At 40.3% G+C, this 24,237-nt stretch overlaps 2 protein-coding genes across 2 annotated transcripts; both read right to left on the bottom strand.

Annotated features, from left to right (window-relative positions):
* Positions 1-365: 365 nt before the first annotated feature.
* Positions 366-1,727, bottom strand: LOC145980893 (TNF receptor-associated factor 4-like). The gene has a single exon (XM_083113978.1). It carries the CDS (start codon positions 1,725-1,727, stop codon positions 366-368), a length of 1,362 nt encoding a protein of 453 aa, XP_082970104.1.
* An 8,920-nt stretch (positions 1,728-10,647) lies between these two features.
* Positions 10,648-12,036, bottom strand: LOC145980892 (TNF receptor-associated factor 4-like). The gene has a single exon (XM_083113977.1). It carries the CDS (start codon positions 12,034-12,036, stop codon positions 10,648-10,650), a length of 1,389 nt encoding a protein of 462 aa, XP_082970103.1.
* Between the last annotated feature and the right edge of the window lie 12,201 nt (positions 12,037-24,237).

Below are 24,237 nucleotides of genomic sequence, written 5' to 3'. Positions count from 1 at the left end.
AATTCATTATGATACAGCTCACAAACCATAAATCAGACAGAATATACTTTCCCCATGGAGAATTTATACCAGTACCGATACACTGCTCATCACAGAAATTATTAATTGATTGATTGATTTGCTTTCTTTTACTTCGCCTTTGTTCACTTTTGGCTAATTTGCGAAGATGAAGATGAGTGATGATATGATGAAATTGATGAACGGACACTAACAAATATCCATGCCCAGACCAGGATTCGAACCCGGGACCTCTGGCGTCGTAGCGTGAATCACAGAAATTATATATATATATATATATATATATATATATATATATATATATATATATACACATGTGTGTGTGTGCGTGTATGGTTTTTTCAACTTTATGCACTTTCTTCCACAGTAAATTGAAGGAAAATTGCATTGTCTACAATGTAATTTCTGCTCTTGAGTTCTTCGGATGATACAAGAATTGGCGTCCATTGTACTATTAGTTTACGTTCGCCTTCCCTGGGTTTATAAAGGCCATAACATTTGAAATTTGTACAACAAACGATGTCCTCGCCCTTCGTTACTTGGTCAACTAATCTAATTTTCACAGTTTTTGTGAAGGGCCATTTCAAAATGGAATCATATTCTCCCGCCATTATTTCAATATAAACTCTTAAGCCGCATTCCCATATGTGGTGTCTTATCGAGGCTCTTAATTTGTACCCATGCTTACTGCTGTAAAATGGGGGACTATAAATCACGTGACCAATACTGTTCTCAGTTATGCCTTCCACTTTCCATAAGAAATCCCCATCGTTTACTACATTTATCATCGTCTGCAGTTCTTCATTTATTGTCCTTTCTCTCGATAATTTCCCTTCAAGACTTTCAACTCTGCAACAGAGATTATCGATGGCACTTCTCGCTAGTTCCAAGTGATGCTGCGTCTCTTCCTTCACGTGTTGCCTCATCCCTGCAGGAAAACCTTCGTAGCTACACTGTATTTTCTTGAAAGCACACGCAGCAAATCGCTTCTGACATTCTTCATCCAAATGTGCCTCCACGTCTTCTCTTATAACTTCAACACAACAATTCTCAGGACAAGGAATTGGGAATTTCAGACATTCCGAGTGGTGATCATCCAGCAGTTGTTTCTTGGCTTCCTTCTTGCAATATTTACACTCGATCACCGTGTTGAGACACTCATTCTCAATGTGTTCGCTGAGATCTCTCCTTGGCAGTTTCTTCCCACAGTCATTGACACAGCGGATAGGCATGAACTCACACGAGTCGTAGTGTTCTGTTTCAAGCAATTTCTCGTCGCAAAACACGCACAGGATCTCACGCTGCACACGCTTGTCACACAGGTCGGATTTTTTCACTTCATTTGAAAAATTGTCACATGACACCACAGGAGCTTCTGATTTGTCAACGGTCTGGTCACTTTTCGGGAATGCTGTTGATGGGGGACTGTTCTCTACTCCAAAGGTGGTCTCCTCCGGAAAACTTGACTTGGATTCATTCTCGGTAACTTTCACAGAGCACTGTTGTTCGTGATTTTCTACATCTTCCGTGGAAAACAACTGAGAAGCAGCCTCTTTCTTGCAGACATTGTTATGATGTTGCTGATCATCACCACAGCCACTCTGGCATTCAACTTTTCCTTTTTCGCAGTTGAAACTGTGACTGTCCATCTCTGCCGAATTTATCTCCTTCTCGCAGAACGAGCATGTGACGTAAACAGTTGTCGGCATATTCAGTTTCCAAGAGCGATTCGCAACTCAAGCGATAACTGCTCCGTTGAAATCAGAAATGCAGCACAAAAATCCATACGCCTTTAGTCATCGAGACTGTTTTCCTTATTACCATAGAAACAGAAACTGACAACTGATCGACTTTACGTACACATGCATTGAACCATGACGTCAGTTGTTGCCCGTAGTAACAAATGCGGGGGATAATGTTACAATATTGTGTTAGGAAACATTCTAGTCCTTCTTTCCGAAGGGTATCGATGCAATTAAAGAGGGGTGTGTCAGGTATCAATTCTCTCTAGGGTGGGGCGGGGGGGGGGGAATAGCTAGCTATCTTAGCAAAATAAAGATGTGTATTTGATAATATCGTGAAATATGGCGTACGTGGAGAGTTGTTTTTGGTTGACTGGTTGCTATATTTTATTTTACTTCTCTTTTGAGCCACTTTTGACTAATCGCGAAGATGAGGTTGGATGGTGAAATGTTGAGACGTATGAATAGACAATTACAACAGAACACAACACAGGCCCCACGTTCGATTATACTGGCTGTGAGAGGCCAGACACCAGTGCCTCGATAGTCTGCAAAATGTAACTTGGGGAACCTCACTTGGGGTTAACCTTTATACACTGCAAGCGGAGAGAAGTAATTTTGAGAAGAAAATTGTATGAACTGTCGTCATTTCTTGCATTTCGGCCTTTTCGGTTTTGATTGGAGTTTTTAGTCAACTTTATGCACAGAAGGTTAAACGGGACTGGACGTACAGTTTAAAGTGGAATCCGAATCATTATGTGCCTCCACCAGCTATTGAACCTGGGACACCTTGATTACAAGCGATGACGTTACTACTACGCGCTTTGACGTAGCGTTCCAACCTGAACGCGGGGATCTTATATGGGGATGTAACTTGCGCCTCCCGATTAGTACTAGTTGATGGTAGAGACAGCCTTGAACGGGCAGATACAAATATCTAACTTATCATTAAAATAGACTCATGATTCGGTTTAGACTGAAGTGAGCAATGCAAATGGCAGAATGGGTGTAGACTAGCTTACCCTGTTCGGTTTAGAAATAAGACCAGTAGCTCCTGCTTCTCCGATGATTCCAGATTAAAGGACCTCGTGTCGCTCTCATGCGCACCTATTTAAACCCTCGCTTGGCCTCTCGTCACCTCTTGCCAAAGGCCAGTGTTCTTACCATTTCCTGTTAAAGGCTTACCCTACACATTTCTGAGCAGGAGCTGACAAGTTCTGCCAGGGTCAATATTTCTTAATCGAACGGGTATGGTACGACACCCCTCTTGCGAGACAATTTCTAAAATTGAAATTGTAATCATTAAAAGTTTAAATTGAACCTTCTGCCATTCACCAAAATTTAAAAGGTTTTTTATTACATGAAAAAGGTTAGATAAAATAAAATAAAAGAATAAAAAAAAATGTCGGAGACCCTTCACCGAAAATTAAATGGAACAGAATTAAGCTCAAGCTTGGCTGCTGAAATAAAGTCTTTGTTTTCATTAGCCACACGCTGGAAGAGTCTTTCGTAATGAGAGATGCTGACGGTATATCAACATGCGATAGCAAGTGTTGTTCGCAGGTCCGCGGAGTCAGCGGAAAAGTTCATCACACTGGATCGTAACCCGAGACATGCGAATGGCTTCTGCGTTTCGCATAACAACTCGGAGAGATTGGTAATGGCATCTGAACAACTGCTAACTAAACGCCGAACGTAAGCCGTGAGAAACCTTGAGGCCGTATGCTCGCAGTCTCCCGCCTTCTCAGGTTGACAGTTCGAGGCGAGAGCAAAAAAGACCGTGGTAAACACCAATCTCCACTGGACTGCGCGGCATTGACATGGATGCACTGAAGCCAATAAAAGAAACAACACACGCAGTATTGGCTACCCGCAACCACACGAAGAGAAGAATATAATTGAAGAATAAATTTTCACTTGCTATTGACGTTCGTAGCACACTAATGTGGGCACACTATGACCTGCGAAGTCATAAGGCAGGGCAATCCAGATACACTCAAACCCCGGAGTCCAGGGGTACGAAGCACTGTTCCGGGAGATGCACGGTCCTGGACCAATCACAATTGCACTGGGGGACTGGGTTCGAATCCCGGTGTGGAAAGTTCAGGAATACTGTTCAGCACAGGTCAGATGAAAAAAACTTTGGCAGTGGGGCGGGCGAACACAGGGTAGTTCATGGAGAGCCGCTCCAAGTAGTGTTTCGAAGCCCCAAAATATGCGTTGTACAATGGCGGGCACTGGGGGGGGGGGGAGGTATTTATGATAGGCCCCCGAAAGTTCACAGCAGACACCATTGCATATTTCCGGCACACATCGTATGGCGACATATTTCGTACGCTGGTTGCATGCGAAAACGGAAGGTGTACCGTGCCGTTGCATACAGTATGAAAAGTGTCCGGGGGTTGCGACGCCACGGTCACCCCAGGAAGGGGAACACTAAACATGGCCACTGGTAGAATGAAACTGTTCACAGGTGGTGTGGCAGGTTGCTGATCCACAGGGGGAGGGGGTCTCAACACATTTGGGTCGTTGACTGTACCCGGAAAGTTCCAATATGTCGTGAAGTACACTGCCCGGCCTTACAGAGCAAAAGGGGACGATGTACATGAAAGATATTCATGCTTCTTCTTAAGGGGGTTAAAGTCGTGGGGGGGGGGGTTGCTCTGTAAGATGAAATTTCTTCTGATGTTTCTGACGATGTGAGGAGACTCCATGCAAATTAGATAGATCATTTCAAGTTACAAGATCTATTTATTATTATTTTATTTTGTGAATAACCTAAATATAACCCACCTTGTAAATTTTCGAAGTGAATAACGACGGAAAATGCTTTAAATAAAAAAGAAAGGCTGTAAAATACAGGAACCAGTTCGCGTTTTCATATTCTACCATTTAAACTAAAAATACTAAATGGTTCCACAGTGTATCATAATTCCAAAAATTAGTTTTATGTGAGACGTCACACAACATAAAGATCATGGCTAGAATTTCCTCCCAACTTTTAATACTTTTCTTAAACAAGGTATGTAAAAGTTCATAACAAAATAGAAGAACTATGCATATCAGTACAGTAAATGCATGAAATGTATAAACGATTTTAAAAACAAGTCACTGGTGGGTTGGATTTCTTGTCCACTGCAGATTGGCCATCCGGTAGTCCTGATCTCAATCCACTGGATTACAAACTGTAGTCAGTGCTAGATGAATTTTCTGCAAGAAGAGGCATCTTACAATTGCAAATTTAAAGTGTTCCTTGATGGCAGCAGTGCTGTGCAAATTTTGGGGGATTTTCTCATTGGGACTATACGTGCTCTTAAGACAGACTACGAACGTGTGTGAAAGCAAAAGGAGGACACTTTGAAAATTGACTGGTGCCATTTATGGGTAAAAGAAACATATTAAAAGAAATTTTAAAAATATTGAATCATATTCAAGTTATTCACAAAATAGTGTCTGACAGTATTTGAGGCTAGGCTAGGTACACTATAATGCAGTGGTATTCAACCTGATGTACTCGTACCCCTGGGGGTACGCGAAGACTTTTTAGGTGGTACGCACAATCTAAAATAATTATAAATAATGAAAACTGTTTCTGACAGAGATAACTTGAAAATGTAATAAAGGGAAGCAAAGAAAATAGACATTTCTTTGTCAACATTTTCCTCAAAGTAAATATAAAAAGGGATGGATTGAGGATTTCATTTTACTCCCCCACCGACCACCAGACTAAAGGATTCTAACTCTGATTTATTATTATGTTCAGAACTTGTATTATCCTCTATTTCCAAGAATCGCTTTTGTTTACTCTTTGCAACAATGAAATCTTGCAGCTGCGCTCATTGCTAATCATGCTCCGAATGGTATTTGAATTGTTTGTTTCAAATGCTGACAATAATGGGAGTGTTTGTGAATGTACGTTGCGGACTGGAGAAAGAAAGAGAGGGAGGGAAGAGGGGAGAGAAAGGGGAGTTCAGTGTTATTTCGTGACTGTGTCTCGTCTCTCCCTCTTTATACGTAGTCACGTTCAGTTTCTTGTTATTAGTGTGGTGATTTTAGCTTTTGTTGCATCATGGATAAATTCATTATAAGAGGAAAACGTAAAATCAGTAAGACAAGTGAAAGTGGCGGTAGTGTTGAACCACCGACAGTGAAAAGTGCTGCAGAATCGGTTTCTCCTCCACCGGATATCAGTGAAAATAGTGTTGAACCATCTACGAGAAAGTCGAAAATGTGAAATACAGGTATTACAATGAATCTTACATTAAATATAGATTTGTATCGAATATGTGTGATCCACCTCTTCCCCTCTGCGTTATTTGTAATCAAACTTTATCGAATAACTATGAAACCATCCCTCCTTCGCAGACCCTTAGTAACCAATCATAACGAGTATAAAGACAAGACAATCGAGGAGCTGGTGTGCAGAAAACAAGCTCAGCCATCTCATTAACACGTAAGAAATATTAAAGTTCATAATATTTTTTTGCTATACCCGTAATTTTCCTTTATTTATTTTATAATTCTCATTTTTATAGTAAAACTATATAATTCAATAGGTAATGATTTGCATAATTTATTTTAGATGTAGTTATGTATAATCTGAATTAAGGATAACTCGGGGAAGGGAGGGGTACACGTTTGAGTGGAAAAGTTTCTTTAGGGGTACGCGGAGAAAAAAGGTTGACATAGTGTACAGTACACTCGCATCACATAGTAGTGGAGCAATTCACTTCTATATACAGCATTTTGGTTCCAATATACAGTTCAACAGACATTGAACCAGAATGCTGTATAAATAAGTTAATTGTGGTACTACTAAGTGAGGTGAATTTACTTGCTAAAATAATTTATAGCTAAATTTGATCCCTTGCAAAAACTAAACCAATTCAACAGACATTGAAACAGAATGCTGTATAAATAAGTTAATTGTGGTACTACTAAGTGAGGTGAATTTACTTGCTAAAATAATTTATAGCTAAATTTGATCCCTTGCAAAAACTAAACCAATCTACAGCATTTACGGTAAGATGGCCACAAGACGAAACTGTACAAAATCATGTCGCTTGTCATTTGTTTCTTCTCTAGAATCTCTCAAGGAAAATGACTTTAGATAACAATGCGGTCCTTTGATCAATTTCATCTAATCATCATCCATTCTCATCGTTACGATTAGTAGACAGTTGCATAATAGGGACATAATTAAAAATTACCATTCTATGATTTGTTCTTACCTCTAACTGATACAAAATTGCCTGTTCACCAACGTCATTTTGTGCAAATATTTCATAAAACCAGTAAAAGAGACAGAAAACTTCTTGCACGGCATCAGTCAAACGTGTTTATTAAAATATGGAAACTTCCAAAATTTGCTTCTCTTCAAAATATCCTAGTGGTACGGATTTTCTGTTTGTTTTTCTATTTTGCTGATATTTTCAAGACAATCATGGTTAAAATTAAATCATCCATATTTTTCCGAATTCCCCCTTCTTTTTAACCAAAGATAGCTTTTACACCACGTTTATAATTGACACATTGTATGTCAAACTGCTAATTAATTCATCTATAGACAATAACCCACCAAATTATGTACACTGGAACTTCATACCTCTACCACAAAGTTAGCTACAAGAGAAACCTCACGGCCGCCATATTTGTTGGCCATCCCAAGGGGAAACAAGCAAGGGATTTTCATCCTTAAACTTTTAATAAACGCAATTGAGGCTTCATATGTTCAAAAAATTCAGGTTTCTTTTTGTTATTTCGAGGTTTAAATTCAAAACCTTACTAGGCTATGAGAGAAGAAGGAATGCAATATACTCTCCTTATATTTGTTCCATTGAATGAGAATCCTTATGTAATGTAGTTTGTAGATATAGGTTTAACAATGAGCAAGCAATAATTTTTAATATTCTCTTCGATAATTTGTGTAATATGAAACCAGACAACAAAAATTTCCAATGTTTGATAAAAGTAACTATAGGCAGTGGCGAAGCGTCCTATGAGGCCAGGAGGCCGGGCCTACCCACACCATTACTCTTTTAAAGGTGTATTTACTTATTTCGTCAAAACATATGTAATGCAATGGAAAACTTTGGAATTTTCATTTATGATAATTACAGAAAAATTCTAACCCTGTCCAGTATACGAACTTTCCACGGAGTGAGGCACATTTGCCTGGGCCTCTTCTCTTCACATTCCGTCCTACGGTCGTATATGCGGGAAGTCTAATCTTACGAGTACTGTACGTATGCTTATAACGTGCTCCTGAGGCCGGCCTCGCGGTGTCACACACTAGGACGAACAGAATATCAGCAACACTGCATTTCCGCCAGGGTTGGAAATTTGTAGTGTACTAGCATTTTTTATAAACATTAGCCTGTGTTCGTGCAGAGAGACGTCTATTTCTTACACATTCTCCATATTTTGTACGAAACTTCGGTTTTCCTTCCTTTCATCGACAAGTGTAAGTGAAATTGAAAATTACGGAGTATTGTAGTTCTGACTTCGTTGCTGATGGTCTTGTCGATTCACCCAACACCGTAGCGTAAACAGAAAGTCCAAAGAACTTATATTTGTAAAGTAAGTCTTCATACCAAATTACGTAAATTAAAATGATAGTTACGCCTTATATTTACAAAGTAGTTTTACTTTCACTGGGAATAGAATAATTTATTTTTATCGTGAACGGGGATTTCCTCGCTCGTTCCCCCTCTGTGAAAACTTGCCTCCTGCTCACGACGCTAGAAGGGAGCTTGGCTCGGCGCGCGAGGTTCGTGATGGTAGAGCTTTGTTTGTGATTCGTGTCGTGTGCAGCGATCAGATTTATGCAAAAAGTGCTGGACTGAAATGCAAGACCAACAAGAACAATCGAGTTCTTAATTGAGTGAAGATGTAATCATCAGTAAGGTAGGACCCACTTTTGGTCTTTCATGTTTCCTTCTTATAACAATCATTTCTAAAATGTTTTCAACTATATTTTCTTTTGCAAGTAGCAGTGGCAAGTGACAGCAAAATATTTTAAAAAAAATTCAAAGTTGTTGAAACGTTATTTAATGCGTTAACACTGTCGTTGAATAAATATTACAAGCATATATTTTTTATGCAGCCACACAAGCGAAGAGGTAGGCAGTTTCGTTTGCTGAGGGGATAACAAGAGAAGTGGGCGGTCAAGGAGAGTACAATGCAAGGGAAGACTTTTTTGGGTTTAGGACAAAGAGAGTTATGGGGTTATTGCGCGGGCCATGTCTGTTTCAGGTCTGGCGGAACATGCCAGTGTTGTCACATTGGATTGGCAGAAAAGAGCTAAATTGCGCCTAAAATTGAAATTCTATTCTCTCAAGCAACTAAATTTATTATAACCTGTTTATATGTTACATAGTAACCTGTCGTGTTGCCGGGTCCCAAACAAGAATCCTATGTTCTATTATCACATAAAGGTGTCTACTAACACAAGGGGTAGAACAAACTAGGATGCGAACTATACACACTGAATGAGAGAGGTCACCTTTACTTATGTTTTTTTCTTGAAAGCCCCGTAGTCGTCATCCTAACACGTTACGAAGCCAGGTGACCTAATTGTGGTCATGTCAATGTTTCCTGATCATCTTTAATTCATTCTCCATACATTCTCATCGTCACGATTAGCATAGAGCACAACAAGTGAGACGAAAATATTCAAAATTTAAATTATGTTTACTTGCACATACAGGTGTCAGAAATTCATTTATCTAGAAAGCCAAGACTGGAATTAACTACAACCATTCCTTTAGTTAGACAACAGATAACAATGGTGTTTTCCTCGGTGCGAGGAAGTCTTGCTAAAGAAACTAAGTTGGCTGCAATAGAACATACCAAACTGACAGTCGCTAAAAGTGCGGAATTCTGTCGTCTGCTCACGGCACAAACGTCAGACTGCCCCGAAAATTATGGGGTTTTTCTAGCCCTTTTCACCTCAATTGCAAAATAAATAAATAAATTTAGAAAAAAGTGATGAAGAATTGACAACAGGGCTCGAGCACTATTCGTTGGATTTTCGCGATGTCTCATGATTTGGTAGTTCTTTCTGGAGGTGTGTGCATAAATCAAGGGTTGAAAAAATACAAACAAATAAAAGACCAGAAGTGAACAAAAATCTAAATCGATGACATCTGGTAGGTGGGAGGAGAACGTCTAAGACATAATTATCGTACTGATGGCCGGTAACAACACTTTTGAAAACGTCACGCCACTGGCAAGTAAAGAAGCGGTCTGGAGAGACATTGAACCACACATAGCCCCCCCCCTTTCTTTTTACAGATTTAAGCAACTAATGGAAATTATCGCACTTCTGTGCCTACCCTGCTAGGAACTCTACGCTTCGCCACTGACTATAGGTAGTATTCAAGCAAAACTAAAAATGGAAATCTTATAAATGTGATACAGTATGAGACCCCACCATACAGTACGTTAGGAGTGTGTCATTCTACCAACACAGAAAAAAAATCTGTTACGTTCTCTTCTATTTCCGCTACTTCAAAATTTCTATATTTTAGTATTATAAGCACTCAATTGATTCCTCACTTTTCTATCTCTTGTTCATTCTGTTCACAGGTATTATAATAGTTAAAATTCATTATGATTAAGCACACAAACCATAAATCAGACAGAATATACTTTCTCCATGGATAAATTATACCAAAGGCGATACACTGCTCATCACAGAAATTATTAATTGATTGATTGATTTGCTTTCTTTTACTTTGCCTTTGTGCCACTTTTGGCTAATTTGCGAAGATGAAGATGAGTGATGATAAGATGAAATTGATGAACGGACACTAACAAATATCCATGCCCAGACCAGGATTCGAACCCGGGACCGTGTGTGTGTGCGTGTATGGTGTTTTCAACTTTATGCACTTTCTTCCACAGTAAATTGAAGGAAAATTGCATTGTCTACAATGAAATTTCTGCTCTTGAGTTCTTCGGATGAGAGAATAATTGGCGTCCATTGTATTATTACTTCACCTTCCCTGGGTTTATTAAGGTTATAATATTTGAAATTTAAACAACGAACAATGTCCTCGCCCTTCATTGCTTGCGCAACTAATCTAAATTTCACAGTTTTTGTGAAGGGCCATTTCAAAATGGAATCATATTCTCCCGCCATTATTTCAATATAAATACTTAATTGCCTTTCCGAGGAAGTCCTAGAAACACGTGATCTTATCGAGGCTCTTAATTTGTACCCGTGCTTACTGCTGTAAAATGGGGGACTATAAATCACGTGACTAATACTGTTCTCAGCTTTTTCTATCTCCTCAGTTATGCCTCCCACTTTCCATAAGAAACTCCCATTGTTTAGTACATTTATTTTCGTCTGCAGTTCTTCATTTATTGTCCTTTCTCTCTCTAATTTCCCTTCAAGACTTTCAACTCTGCAACAGAGCTTATCGATGGCACTTCTCGCTAGTTCCAAGTGATGCTGCGTCTCTTCCTTCACGTGTTGCCTTATCCCTGCAGGAAAACCTTCGTAGCTACACTGTATTTTCTTGTAAGCACACGGAGCAAATCGCTTCTGACATTCTTCATCCAAATGCGCCTCCACGTCTTCTCTTATAACTTCAACACCACAACTCTCAGGACAAAGAATTTGGAATTTCAGACATTCCGAGTGGTGAAATTCCAGCAGTTGTTTCTTGGCTTCCTTCTTGCAATATTTACACTCGATCACCGTGTTGAGGCACTCATTCTCAATGTGTTCGCTGAGATCTTTCCTTGGCAGTTTCTTCCCACAGTCATTGACACAGCGTATAGGCATGAACGCACAGGAGTCGTAGTGTTCTGTTTCAAGCAATTTCTCGTCGCAAAACACGCACAGGATCTCACGTTGCACACGCTTGTCACACAGGTTGGATTTTTCCACTTCCTTTGAAAAATTGTCACATGACACCACAGGAGGTTCTGATTTGTCAACGGTCTGGTCACTTTTCGGGCATGCAGTTGGTGGGGGACTGTTCTCGACTCCAAAGGTGGTCTCCTCCGGAAAACTTGACTTGGTTTCATTCTCGGTAACTTTCACAAAGCACTGTTGTTTGTGATTGTCTACATCTTCCGTGGAAAACAGATGACGAGCAACCTCTTGTTCCTTGCAGACATTGTTATGATGTTGCCGATCATCACCACAGTCACTCTGGCATTGAACTTCTCGTTTTTCGCAGTTGAGGCGGTCACTGTCCATCTCCGCCGAATTTATCTCCTTCTCGCAGAGCGAGCATGTGACGTAAACAGTTGTCGGCATATTCAGTTTCCAAGAGCGATTCGGAACTCAAGCGATAACTGCTCCGTTGAAATCAGAAATGCAGCAGAAAAATCCATACGCCTTTTGTTATCGAGACTGTTTTCCTTATTACCATAGAAACATAAACTGACAACGGATCGATTTTACGTGCACATGCATTGAACCATGAGTTGCCCGTAGTAACAAATGCGGGAGATGAGTTGCCCGTAGTAACAAATGCGGGAGATAATGTTACAACATTGTGTTAGGGAAACATTCTAGTCCTTCTTTCCGAAGGGTATCGATGCAATTAAATAGGGATGTGTCACGTATCAATTCTATCTCGGTGGGGGGGGGGGGGGGGATAGCTAGCAATCTTAGCAAAATAAAGATGTGTATTTGATGATATTGTGAAATATGGCGTAAGTGGAGAGTTGCTTTTGATTGATTGGTTGCTAGCTTTTATTTTACTTCTCTTTTCAGCCACTTTTGGTTAATCGTGAAGATGAGGTTGGATGGTGAAATGTTGAAACGTATGAATAGACAATTACAACAGAACACAACACAGTCACCATACTCACAGGATTATACTGGCTGTGAGTCCAGACGCCAGAGCCTCGATAGTCTGCAAAATGCAACCCAAGGAAGAGAGGTTCATACTTGGGAACCCTTACACCGCAAGCGGAGAGTAGTAATTTTGAGGAGAAAATTGAATGAACCGTCGTCATTCCTTGCATTTCGGCCTTTTCCGTTCTTTTTTGATTTGGGTTTTTAGTCAACTTTATGCACATGACACGTTCTAGTATTTACTTCACGCGTCGTATTATTTTGCTATTAATATTAACTTAATAATGAGAGTGAACGATGAGACTCGGTGAAGTACACAGACTCCTCTCAGGTACAGGGATAGTGTTAGGCAAAGACAATATTCACAGCACAGAGAAATAAAACCACATTACTGCAGTATGTATAAACTGAAAGGTTTTATTCTTTATTTACTGCAATTATAACGCAAATATACTTGAGACGAAGGCGAGGATTTCGCTTTGTCGATGAATTGACTCAATTAAAACGCATAAACTCAATGCGTGGCTATCGGCAAGCCTACGATCACATAGACCTAGCTTGCGCCCCGAACTACCAAACCAAGAGATATGCAATGATAACTGAGCCAATATTTGCTCTTTAGCCTTTTATTTCCAAATTAATCCTTAGGCTAACTTTATTATTTGACGTAGAATGGTTGCAGTATTGTGCATATCATCAATGCATGCTATCGGCGTACCAATGATCACATAGGCCTAGCTTGTGCCCCGAACTACCATACCAAGATGTATGCACAACACCGAGGAGTTCTTTTTAAGTTTAAAAGCTTCGTCGATCCGTGGCGAAAAAGTGTGATGATTTCTTACGCGATATCCTCGCTTTTATACTATTTTTCGAGAACACAGATTAAACTACAGATGAATCATTCACTATCTACAAAAGGATACTATCAACAAAACTGACATCTATACATCTTTAGAAATACAAATTCGTATAGTGCACTCTTGCAAACATGAAGATACATTAAACTACTCATAACAGAGCATAAAATACAATAAACATTAAACAAAAGATATATATTACAAACAGGGTGCAATATTACATATAATAACAAAGAAATTACGCTTTCTTTTACAAAAATAAATACATTAGTGACTTATCTTCTACTGGTGACGTCACATAAAAATGTGGATCATATCACACAAAAGGTTAAACGGAGCTGGTCGTACAGTTTAAAGTGGAATCCGAACCACTATGTGCCTCCAGCGACTACTGAACCTAGGAGTAGGTTTACCAGATCGCTGTAAGGGAAATGTAGGACATGCTGTCCCAAAATGTAGGACTTTAAGTCAAAATGTAGGACACAAAACATTCGCAATAAACAATACATAATTTTAAAATGACACTTTTCAGTTTAAAAAAATGAATTCTTAATGAATTTTTAAATGCAAAATTTCCAAAATTGTAATCATACTAAACAATGCACCTCTTGTTACATGTTTTAACTGGTACTTCTCAGATTTTTTTCAAAATTTCAGATTTATTCAAAATATAAATATGTATGGACAGTCAAACGTTTTGAAATTATATGGACCAGTACCAGAGATTTTTCAGAATATATATTTAAAAAAATATTTCTCTTGTGAGTCCGTTGTACTGATAGTTATGTAAGTAGTCTCTCAACATTTTGCATTATGACCTGTAATAGCAAACAAATGTTCAGCAATTACCGTAATTTAAAATAGTTTAAAATGGGTAGTTTATAGCTCAACAACAGGCTTTCTACTCAAAATAACACATCCAAAATTGTTGAGTTTCTCACGATTTTTCTTGAGCTTTTTTCGCTTTTCTTAACGTTTATTTATTCAACCTCATAGGCGTGCGCAGACACTCTGATTAAGGGGGGGGAAAGCTTGATGAAAGTTTAGTCGGGAAAGAAGAAACTAATTTTATATCTCAGTTATAGTTTTATTGCATTGATGGATATATATATATATATATATATATATATATATATATAAGGGGTGAGCATGTTATTTATTAAATACATTACATAATCAATTCTTCCGCCCCATAACAAACCAACAGCAAAAATGATATACATTGTGTCTGAAATGTGAGCGCTTCTTTTCTTCCAAACAAATGTTCACGCATTTAAGAGAAGACCGTCTAGCAGCAGTACTTCTCTCCCTCGTGATTTACAATGCATTACAGAGAACAAATTGCGAGAGAAGCGAACAAGAAAATTTTTAGATCAAATTTTTGCAAACTGAAAAGAATATTGATTCAATATGGTGTAAAAAATTTCATGGAGCACTATGGTATTCTCTTTTATACTTTTTTTTTTCAGTTACAGAAATTTTTACGAAATGTATTTTTATTTCTATATAAAATTTGAGATGGAGGGGGCAATTGAACCTCTACGCCCCCTGCAGGTGCTCTTGGCCGTCTGGAAGAAGTAATGTAAGGAAGACGTGCAAAGTAATACAATCTTTAGTATCCTTTTGACCTGCTACTCTTAGATTCTGCTATAGTCTTGCTTTCTTTTATTTCAATGTTTGCCCCTCCCCTTGCCCCCTAGAATTGATTGGTTGGGGGGAGGCAATGCCCTCGTGGTTGCACCACTGCACCTCCTTCCCCGGTAGTTGTTTGAACTTTCATCGGCTTGAAAATACTTCATTTTCTTTAAGAGTATAATATCGTTTAATAACGGAGATAAGAAGATTCCTCTACACTATATTTCTAGGTGAAAGTATACAATAATATGAAGGCATGGACGTCTGGAAGAAGGAGGGAGCTAGGATGGCCACACCTCCCAATTATAAATCGAATGTCAACCTAAAAGTATATATATCGCACGTATAATTTGATTTCAGTCATAGTAATTTACATTAATTGCAAGAATGCAATAATTTCAAATTCAAATGGTATTTTTAGAGGGGGCAACACCATTATCGGGGAAATATGCCCCATGGAAAAATGCCTTGTTTCTGTGGACGTCCATCAGTATAAACATTAACGCAAGAAATTCCGCTCAGGCATTGAACAGTGACTTCATCAGAAAGTGGCCCTAAAACTTTGCTCATTAATTGCATCCGTTTTCCCGTTTGTTCTCTAGCGGGACAAGTTTTACTTTATTTTTTGGCAATGGATGAGAAAAAATAAATTTCACTATTGGTAGGACATTTATGATATTTTTCAAATTCCTCCCGGACACCGGACATAAGGCTAAAATGTAGGACATGTCCGGGAAAAACCGGACGTCTGGTAACCCTAACTGGGACACCTTGATTATAAGGCGGACACCTTGATAGTGGTTTTGGAAGACTTTTTATATATGCATATTTTGTTCAGTTTTGAAAAAGGAACAAAATTGATTCTTACAGTTTTCTTTTTCATATCTCGCACTGTTATGGAGATATATCTAGTGAAACTATTTCGTGCCCTTTTCTGCAAGGATTCTATGCATATTTTACACTTTACTTGACATTCTGGCATATAAAGGAGGAAAATTACTGCCTGTAATATTTTGTTGATGCCTTCTATTGTGGCGTATTGCCTGTGTGACATCATGCATTCAAGATGGCTGCCTCTGCAGACATTAACAAACAATATGACCCTATCTTCTTAACTCCTTTAGGAGTAATTTTGACCATTTGTAAGTTTGTTGGGTTTTTACACGAAGGGAAGACATGTGTATGGATGATGCTTTCATTTGGATTCATGCAATCATGTATTCCAATGTGTCATAAACCATACATGACGTCCGAAATCCAAGATGGCGGCCTTGGAGGTTCTGCACATGAAATACTGTCCATATTCTGATGTAGAGTTCGATTATCGGATTTTTCCAGAGGCATTTTCTGTTAATAAATAACAAGCGAAAAATATTAATTATTATTATTATCATTATCATTATCATTACTATTATTATAAATATTACAGTAAATGAGTAATAACATCGCCTGTTAATTCCGGATTGTCTTTTGAAATTTAAGCAGCTCACCTGTCATCAAGATTGAGAGTGGTTGTAATCATTTGGGAAATATCATGTCATGAATACAGTCACTTTATTCAATTTCGTCGTTACTCTGATCTGAGTCTCTGTCCTGTAAGTCATTGTTTTCACACTTTTCTTCATCTGCGCTACAAAGACACAGTTCAGTACGTCGCAGGGACTGATCCCGGCATATGAATGAACATTTCCTCTTTCCGCAACCACATGTCAACTGTAATCTTCTCTGAAGTTCTAGGTAGTGTGAATATCACAAGAATGATTTTTTTAGTCATCCTCATTTTCCTCTTTCTCCATTCAACAGCCTATTGGGCTGGGTAGATTTATATGTTTCTTTTCTGCTTTTATTTCACTCCAATACTTGGAAGTAACTCCTCCTGGTGAAAGGTGTGAGGGTCACTTTGGCGGCAGCGTTGACACTATCTATTAATGGAATCCCAGTTTGTGTTTGTACTTGCAAAGGCAGCAAAAAAGTGGTTGTTTAACGCATTTGATGGCGCAGAAGATGATGTGCTTGAATCTCTTGCAACTCTAGCTTCTCCTGGATAAGATTAACAAGATGACAGAATGAAAGAATGAATTGATTTATTTTACTTCTCGTTTCTGCTACGTTTGGCTAATTCCAAACATGAACATTAATTATAAGATGAAATAAATGAAAGGACAATCACAAACAAGTATGGGCAGCACACAATTCAAGTTCCATGGGTCCAGACGCCAGAGCATTGATTGATTGATTCAGTTGGTGTTTTATTTAAGTCCACTTTATGCACAGTGAGGCTAATTGGAACTGGACCTACAATTTAAAGTGGGATCTGAACCGCTATATGTGCCTCCACCGGGTAACGAACTTGGGACCCCTTGATTACAAGGCGACGACGATACCACTGTGCCATCGGGGAGGCCCTAGACCTTAGAGCAATGTTAGTCTGCAAAATGCTGTCCAGGGTGTACTTCGTGGAAGTGAGGTTGATATTTGGGCGTCTCTTACACCCCGAATATGATGACAGGATTTTTAAGGTTACAGGATTTTGACTGACACGAAAATCAAATATTTCGGCAAATTACGATGGTATCTGTTTGCGAAAAGGGGTGTTCAAGGCTCACGTCTTGGTCCAACTAAAGTTCCCCTCACTTCTTTTATCAGAAGGAGTTATTTCCAAGTATTGGAGTCAAATAAAAGCAGAAAAGGATCATCCAAATCTACCCATCTCAATAGGCTGTTGATGGGAAAAAGAAAATAAGGATGACAACAAGATCATTCCTGTCATATTGACACTGCCTAGAGCTCCAGAGATTGTTGAATGAGGAAGTCACAGGTGACGTCATTACTCCTTTACCATAATATGGTAGCGTCCAAAAAGTAGAAAATTTGAAAGTGGAGACCTGCACGATCACCATAAATGATCATCAAGGAGTGTTACTCACCTTACGCGCATATGCAAATTCAATGTACAGTAAGAACATAGCACAAAGACGTCAGCGAAGAATCATCGGACGTCTGGAAGCAGGTCAAACACAGACTGAAGTCACGGCAGCGTTGGTTGTGCCACAATCATTCCCAGGCTTTGGCGACGGTTCCAAGGCACAGTAGATGTTCATGGTAGGCCAGAACAAGGTTGGCAAAGAGTAGCAACGCCACGACAGGGCCGATATCTGGCTTTAACTGCACGACGAAACAGGACGATGCCTGCAATCCAACTGTCTTCAAAGCATGCAGCCACCTCAGCGGTTAGAGTTTCTCTCGCCAAACTGTGTACGTACCGGAGACCCAGGACAGCTGGTCTCTCTGTGTATCCCGCTTGATCCAGTGCACAGAAGGGCCCGCTTACAGTGGAGTCAGCATAATCGAAATTGAATCCTGAACGAACGGAGGAACGTGCTCTTTCACAGATCAGTTCAGATTCAGTTTGCAAAATGATTCCCGTCGCATAGTCATCTGGAGAGAACCTCGATCACGATTTAATCCAAGGAATATCGTGGAAAGGAATCAGTTTGGTCGAGAGGGAATACTGGTATGGGAAGACATCATGCTCAATGGACATACAGAGCTGCACGTCTCTGCTGGAGGTACTCTTACTGCCCAGAGGCACAGAAACGAGGTACTCCAACAACATGTGCGACTTTTTAGAGGCGCAGTCGGCTCAGACTTCAACTTCAAGAATGAAAAGATGACAATACATGTGCGCATCGAACCAAATTGGTGGAAAACTTTCTTGAAGGTGAATAAATCCACCGCATGGACTGGCCACCAAGGTCTCCAGACATAAATCCTGTAGTGTCTTAAGGAGACGAGTTAGCTCGCGATTCTCCACCAAACACATTTCCAGAGCTCCGCACTCTTCTTCATGGAGAATGGAACCAGCTGGCTGTAGAACTCTTGAACCACATTGTAAATAGCGTGTTACGTCGTTGAAAGGTGGTGTATCTGTTAGGGGTAACTTCACCTCATACAAGCCTCTCGTTTCGTCAAGGAAGTATCATCTATTTTCTTATTTTTTGTATGTGTGTCCTTGCACTAAAAACAAGTGCTAATTTCATGCATTCTACTTTATTGTATACCATAAGTAGAGTAGGTGGACCGGTTGGCCAACCGAAAATGAGGCTCGGTGAGGCTCGCCTTAATGGATTTCTCTCGTAAGGCGAGCCTCATTTTCTTGCAGTGTTGCCAGCTTCTTACTTGAAAAAATCACCAAGGTTTTTTTTTGGGTCTAACCTAACCTAAAGCAAGGAGCTGGCAACACTGCTTGAGGTCTGCCTTGCAGCGTTGCCAACATCTTACTCGATAAAATCACCAAGGTTTTTATTTTGGTCTAACCTAACCTAAAGCAAGGAGCTGGCAATACTGCTTGAGGTTTGTCTTGCAGTATTGCCAACATCTTACTCGAAAAGTCACCAAGGTTTTTATTTTGGTCTAACCTAACCTAAAGCAAGGAGCTGGCAACTTTGCTTGAGGCCTTACAGTGCATAAAGCAATTTGCCAACCTACTGGTACTTTTGCCATAGCTTTTTACAAAAAAGAGAGAGAGGAGAAAAAGAGAGGGAAGAGTTAAACAACCGACAATGCTGCCAACACCTACCTACAGCTTTTTTTACTTGGCAAGGGTTTAGCCAATTTAGCAAGGAGTGCCGGCAACAAATATATACTGCCGTAAAAGAGAGAGATGGATGGATGGATGGATGGCAACACAGTATGTGTGTGCGTGTGTGTATAATATGTAGCATTATTAACTAGAGTGTGTTGGCAACCCATCTGCAACTAAAAAAAAGATAGAGATACCAACATTGCTGTAAGATAAAGAAAGAGAGACCTATTGCGACTTTTGTAAACCTCTCACGGGGGAAACACGATGTGCTATACACACGTGCGCGCTGGTGCTTCTTATTATTTTTCGTATTGTGAGGCAAACAAACAAATAAATAATTGTTGTTTTTTAGGATGCCTGGCCCCTAACCTCGCCAGGGTGCGTGGTGCCCAACCCAAAAAGGTTCTAACGGCTGCGGCTCTAGATAACCGCACCTCTGTAGGGTTTCACGTGTTTTTTTTTTCCCCCCAAACTTCCATGAAACCCTACAGAGGACCTCCGTAATGCATGCAGCGTGTACTAACAACTCTAGTGTTATTTTTGATGTTGTAATATTTTTGGATATAGAGTTTTATTGTGAGATATAGATAAAAATAATTATGTTTATTATAATATTTTTTTGATGAAGATGGAGAATGTATGTGTGTGTGTTACAAATAAAGTTGCATGCTTTTTTTTTCTAGTGTGTGTGTATGTGTTTTTGATGTTCGACAGCATCTGAAACGATAAAAAAAAGAATTTTATTGTTAATTTTCTCGTGTAAAAAACAACAAATTTTTTTTTGTGCAAAATTTCTGATTGTCTCGTGCTATAGTGCAAAAAAAAAGATATTGTAACTGATAACTGATGAAATTGATATTTGTAACTGATCTAAACTAGTGAAATTCGTATTGTGCTATTGTAACTGATTGTGCTAGTACAAAAAATTTCTTATTTGTGCAAGAAAAAAATGTTAAAAACTTGTTAAAACTGCTCTGTGACCCTCTCGTTCTTCACGTCGTGGACGAAGGACTTCTCTGCGATCAGGATGACGCTGCACACGGTGTCCTCGGGCAAGGCTTCGTGGAACTCGCAGACGACCTTGATGTTGGTTCGATCGTTGACCACCACCTGCTTTCTCTTAGATGTGTTGATGACGAACATGGGTCTGCGGGTTTTGAATTCGCTGGGCGTGTAGTACATGTCCATGCTTCCCTCGGTCCCGCGTTTGAAAGAGGTGTAAGCTTCGTAAAGTTTGAGGTAATCATCTTTGGTCATGTCGAGGTTGTAATTCTCGCGCGGGAAGACTTCGTTGCGTCCATTCTTCAGATAAATGTTCTTGATCTTGCAGTCGTCGAATTTGCTGGAATCTTTTTCCTGGTTGTTATCGCGCCCGGTCTGAAAGAGCACTACGACGAAATCTGGCATGTCGAACTGTATGTTGTTGAACTGTGTCGTCACGTCGAATTCCATGTGACTTCCCGACGCCATCTTCTGCACGCACTGGTAACCGTGAAAGTGAATCGGTACCTGCGGACTCTTCAAGATCTCCGCTTTGTACTTGAGGGCGTAGTTTGTCTCGTATTCCACGATCGGCATTCTCAATTCCATGCTCCGGATGACGCACTTGGCTGCTTCGGGTAATGTGTTGGCTATCGGCGTGCCGTCGGCGTTCAAGTTGGTGTATCGCATCAGTACGTCGTTGTCGTTGGCTGCTCTTCGAAACGTGACGCGCAATCCTCCCTTCCACATGATCTCTTTGTAGTCGGAGAAGAATCCTGGTAGCAGACGCATGGGAAAGAGCACCGTGTGACTTCTAGTCGATATTTTGGTCCCCGCTTCGAATCCTCCCGCCTGGTAGTATGCTGCGTCCGTTTTGGATAATTTCAAAGTTCCCACTGCTGTCGACGTGATGCCTGGATAGTCTATTCTGTCTATGACGGTGTTGTGTTTCCTCACCTCCACCTGCGAGAACAGGTGAGGCACGAAGTTGTCCACGAGTATCAAATTTGCATTGGGCGGAAACGCGTCTCCGCTTTCCTTCTTCACCACGTCGAATTGAAGGTAGAGGTCCGCTCTGTGAGGATGAACGAACCCATCGCCTACGTCCACGTCGTATTCAATCTCCCTGTTCGCTTCGTTGAGATTGGCGAACGTGCGACGGTTGGGAGGGAAAGATTGCAATTCGTAACTTTCGATTTGCTCCATTTTCACTATGCGTGTTATTTATTATATGTTGATCTCCACGATGGCAGTGGTCGTTGCACCTGCGAAATCCACCACGTCTCCTTTCTCGTTTGTCACCACCAACTCTATGTCGTCTATGCGGTTGCGGCATACTGGAAAATAGATCGGCGAAGAGGGTGTGTAGATGATCGGTTCCATGAATTCGGAACTGGGTTTGAACGTGGCTATGATTCCTGTCTGCTTGTGACTTCCTAACAATCCGTCCGAGGATTTCGTGATCATGCCTTCCGCCACGTTACAGTGAACGTTTAGAGTCTCTATGGCTAGAAATTTAGGAATGTTGGTTGCCGTATGTTTGATGCCAGCTTCGAGTTTGGTGTCGTTCTCGAAACCTAAAAGTTCTCCCATGGTGCCCAGGTCCACGGTCTCCGTCGCCGACACGATTTCCACTCTGTGCGTGACCGAATTTTGAGAAAAATACGTGCCTTTGGGTAACTGAGCTTGCAAAGTGGAAAGATTGTTGTATTGGCCTGGCGTGACGACGATGTGTTCGCTTCCGACACTAATTTTGTTGTTGTGCTGCGTGACGTTAGGTATGAGGTACATGCTGTAGAATGCACGCAGAGCTACGGATTTAGGATAGACGATGTCGTCGTGCAGCGTGAGTTTCAAGATTGAAGATTCGCTCGTGAGATGGAACACGCCCATCGTGTTTAAGATTCCACAATGCTTTCTGAAAATGTTCCACCGACGGGTTATTTATTTTAGACATGTATGCGAGAACGGAAAGGCATAGGTGGCCGCAGTTAACATCGGTGAAACCCTGGATGCGTTTGTCATTGTAGTAGAGGTTGGCAACACTGAGATACTTCACCAACCTGGCAGGTGGTGTGCCACCGAACGAATCGAAAACAAATGCATTGTTATCGTCAATTTTGAGGTAGCATATCCAATGTGTACCAGGATTTTTGTAACTGTCCAGGTTGACCACGCCATACTCCTTTTTCTTCACAGCAGAGGGTAGAGAATCGGACATGAAAACACCCCTGAAGTTTTTTATTCCCAACAGTTCGATTAGAGATTCAATATCGAAGTTGGACAGGGCTTCTTCTTTTTTTTATATTTCTTCAAAGCATCGAGGTTGCTTTTTTGTTTTTTGGTTATACCTTTCCCCTTTTTTTCCATAGCCAGGTTGTGACGTTTCTGTTCTTCCAATTCTGCCTTGTTCTTCTTCGAGTCGATGACGGTTTTCGCGCACTTCCGCCGGCCAAACTTCCAACAGCCCCCAATGCTGCCAGGATGGCTGGGATGCTGAATATGAAACCTCCGATCTTTTGCTGTTTCCGCGAACGCTGCAAGCGTCTCAATTGAGGTGTGCTGAGAAGTAATTTCATTCCGTGTCCTTTCGTCAAGCAAGAACGTTTCTTCTCGCGTTGTTTCTTGGTGAGTAACCCATCGAGGGCACCTAGATTTTTCAGATTGGAGTATGGTATCTGGTACACGACACCCTTGGGCTTCATGTTGATACTCTATATGTTATCTTCACGGTATGTTATTTATATATATGTTTTGGGATTTTTTTTGTTTTGTGTAATTTTTTTCGGTATGTTATTTATATATAAATGTTCTGAGATTTTTTTTGTTCCGTATAATTTTCAAGAATATACTCCGCGCAGAGCCGTTACACAAATTCTATTACGTGCTTTGTTTTCTTACCAAGGAGTTCCTTTGTACCCTTGTACACGATTTGAGTTTTGTTCTCGATTAAAATAGCTAGCTTCTCGTCGGATAGCATGTTAGCGTATCGATCTGGTAAAAATAGACTGTATTGTGCGTTGAGCAACAAACGCGCCTTGGGACCATACTGGGTAGAAACAATTGAACCGGAAGTTATCGTGTAAGGTTTGTCCACTTCCAATTCCTGAATTTTTACATATTCGACTGATGAATTTAGCATTTGTTTTAATGCTTGGGCGTCTAGTGATTGGTTACTCATTTTTTTTATAAGATGGCAAACACAACTGGAGTTTTTTTTTTTTTTTTTTTTACGTAGTGTTATTTATATACCGAAGAAATTTTTTTCACGGTTCGAGAATTTTTTTTATTTCTACACACCCCATCCAAATTTTTGTTTCGTGTTCATGGCGATGGTGGTGCCCAGTGCTGCAACTCTTTCTCCCAGGGAAGCGTCTCTGCTAACGAATCTTTCGAAAGCTGCGTGCTCTAACTTTCTTTCTGCTTCGTGACGTGCATCCAGATTGGTGCGAGTGGTGTTGTAGGCGATGTCGTGATCTTTGCATGCGGCGTCCAACGGATTCACACCCTTGTCTCCTCTCTCCAATCTTTTCTCGAGTTTGGTACCCGGTCCGCAGTACTGGTAGCCAGGTAAATGCATCTCGAAAGGTAACT

The sequence above is a fragment of the Lepisma saccharinum genome, chromosome 28 (assembly GCF_977018435.1).
Source record: "Lepisma saccharinum chromosome 28, izLepSacc3.1, whole genome shotgun sequence".
Lineage (NCBI taxonomy): Eukaryota > Metazoa > Arthropoda > Insecta > Zygentoma > Lepismatidae > Lepisma > Lepisma saccharinum.
This window is presented reverse-complemented; position numbering and strand designations above follow the sequence as displayed.

Bases quoted from the DNA above. Each gene is read 5' to 3' on its own strand.
- LOC145980893 (XM_083113978.1), bottom strand. From the start codon at position 1,727: ATGCCGACAACTGTTTACGTCACATGCTCGTTCTGCGAGAAGGAGATA.
- LOC145980892 (XM_083113977.1), bottom strand. From the start codon at position 12,036: ATGCCGACAACTGTTTACGTCACATGCTCGCTCTGCGAGAAGGAGATA.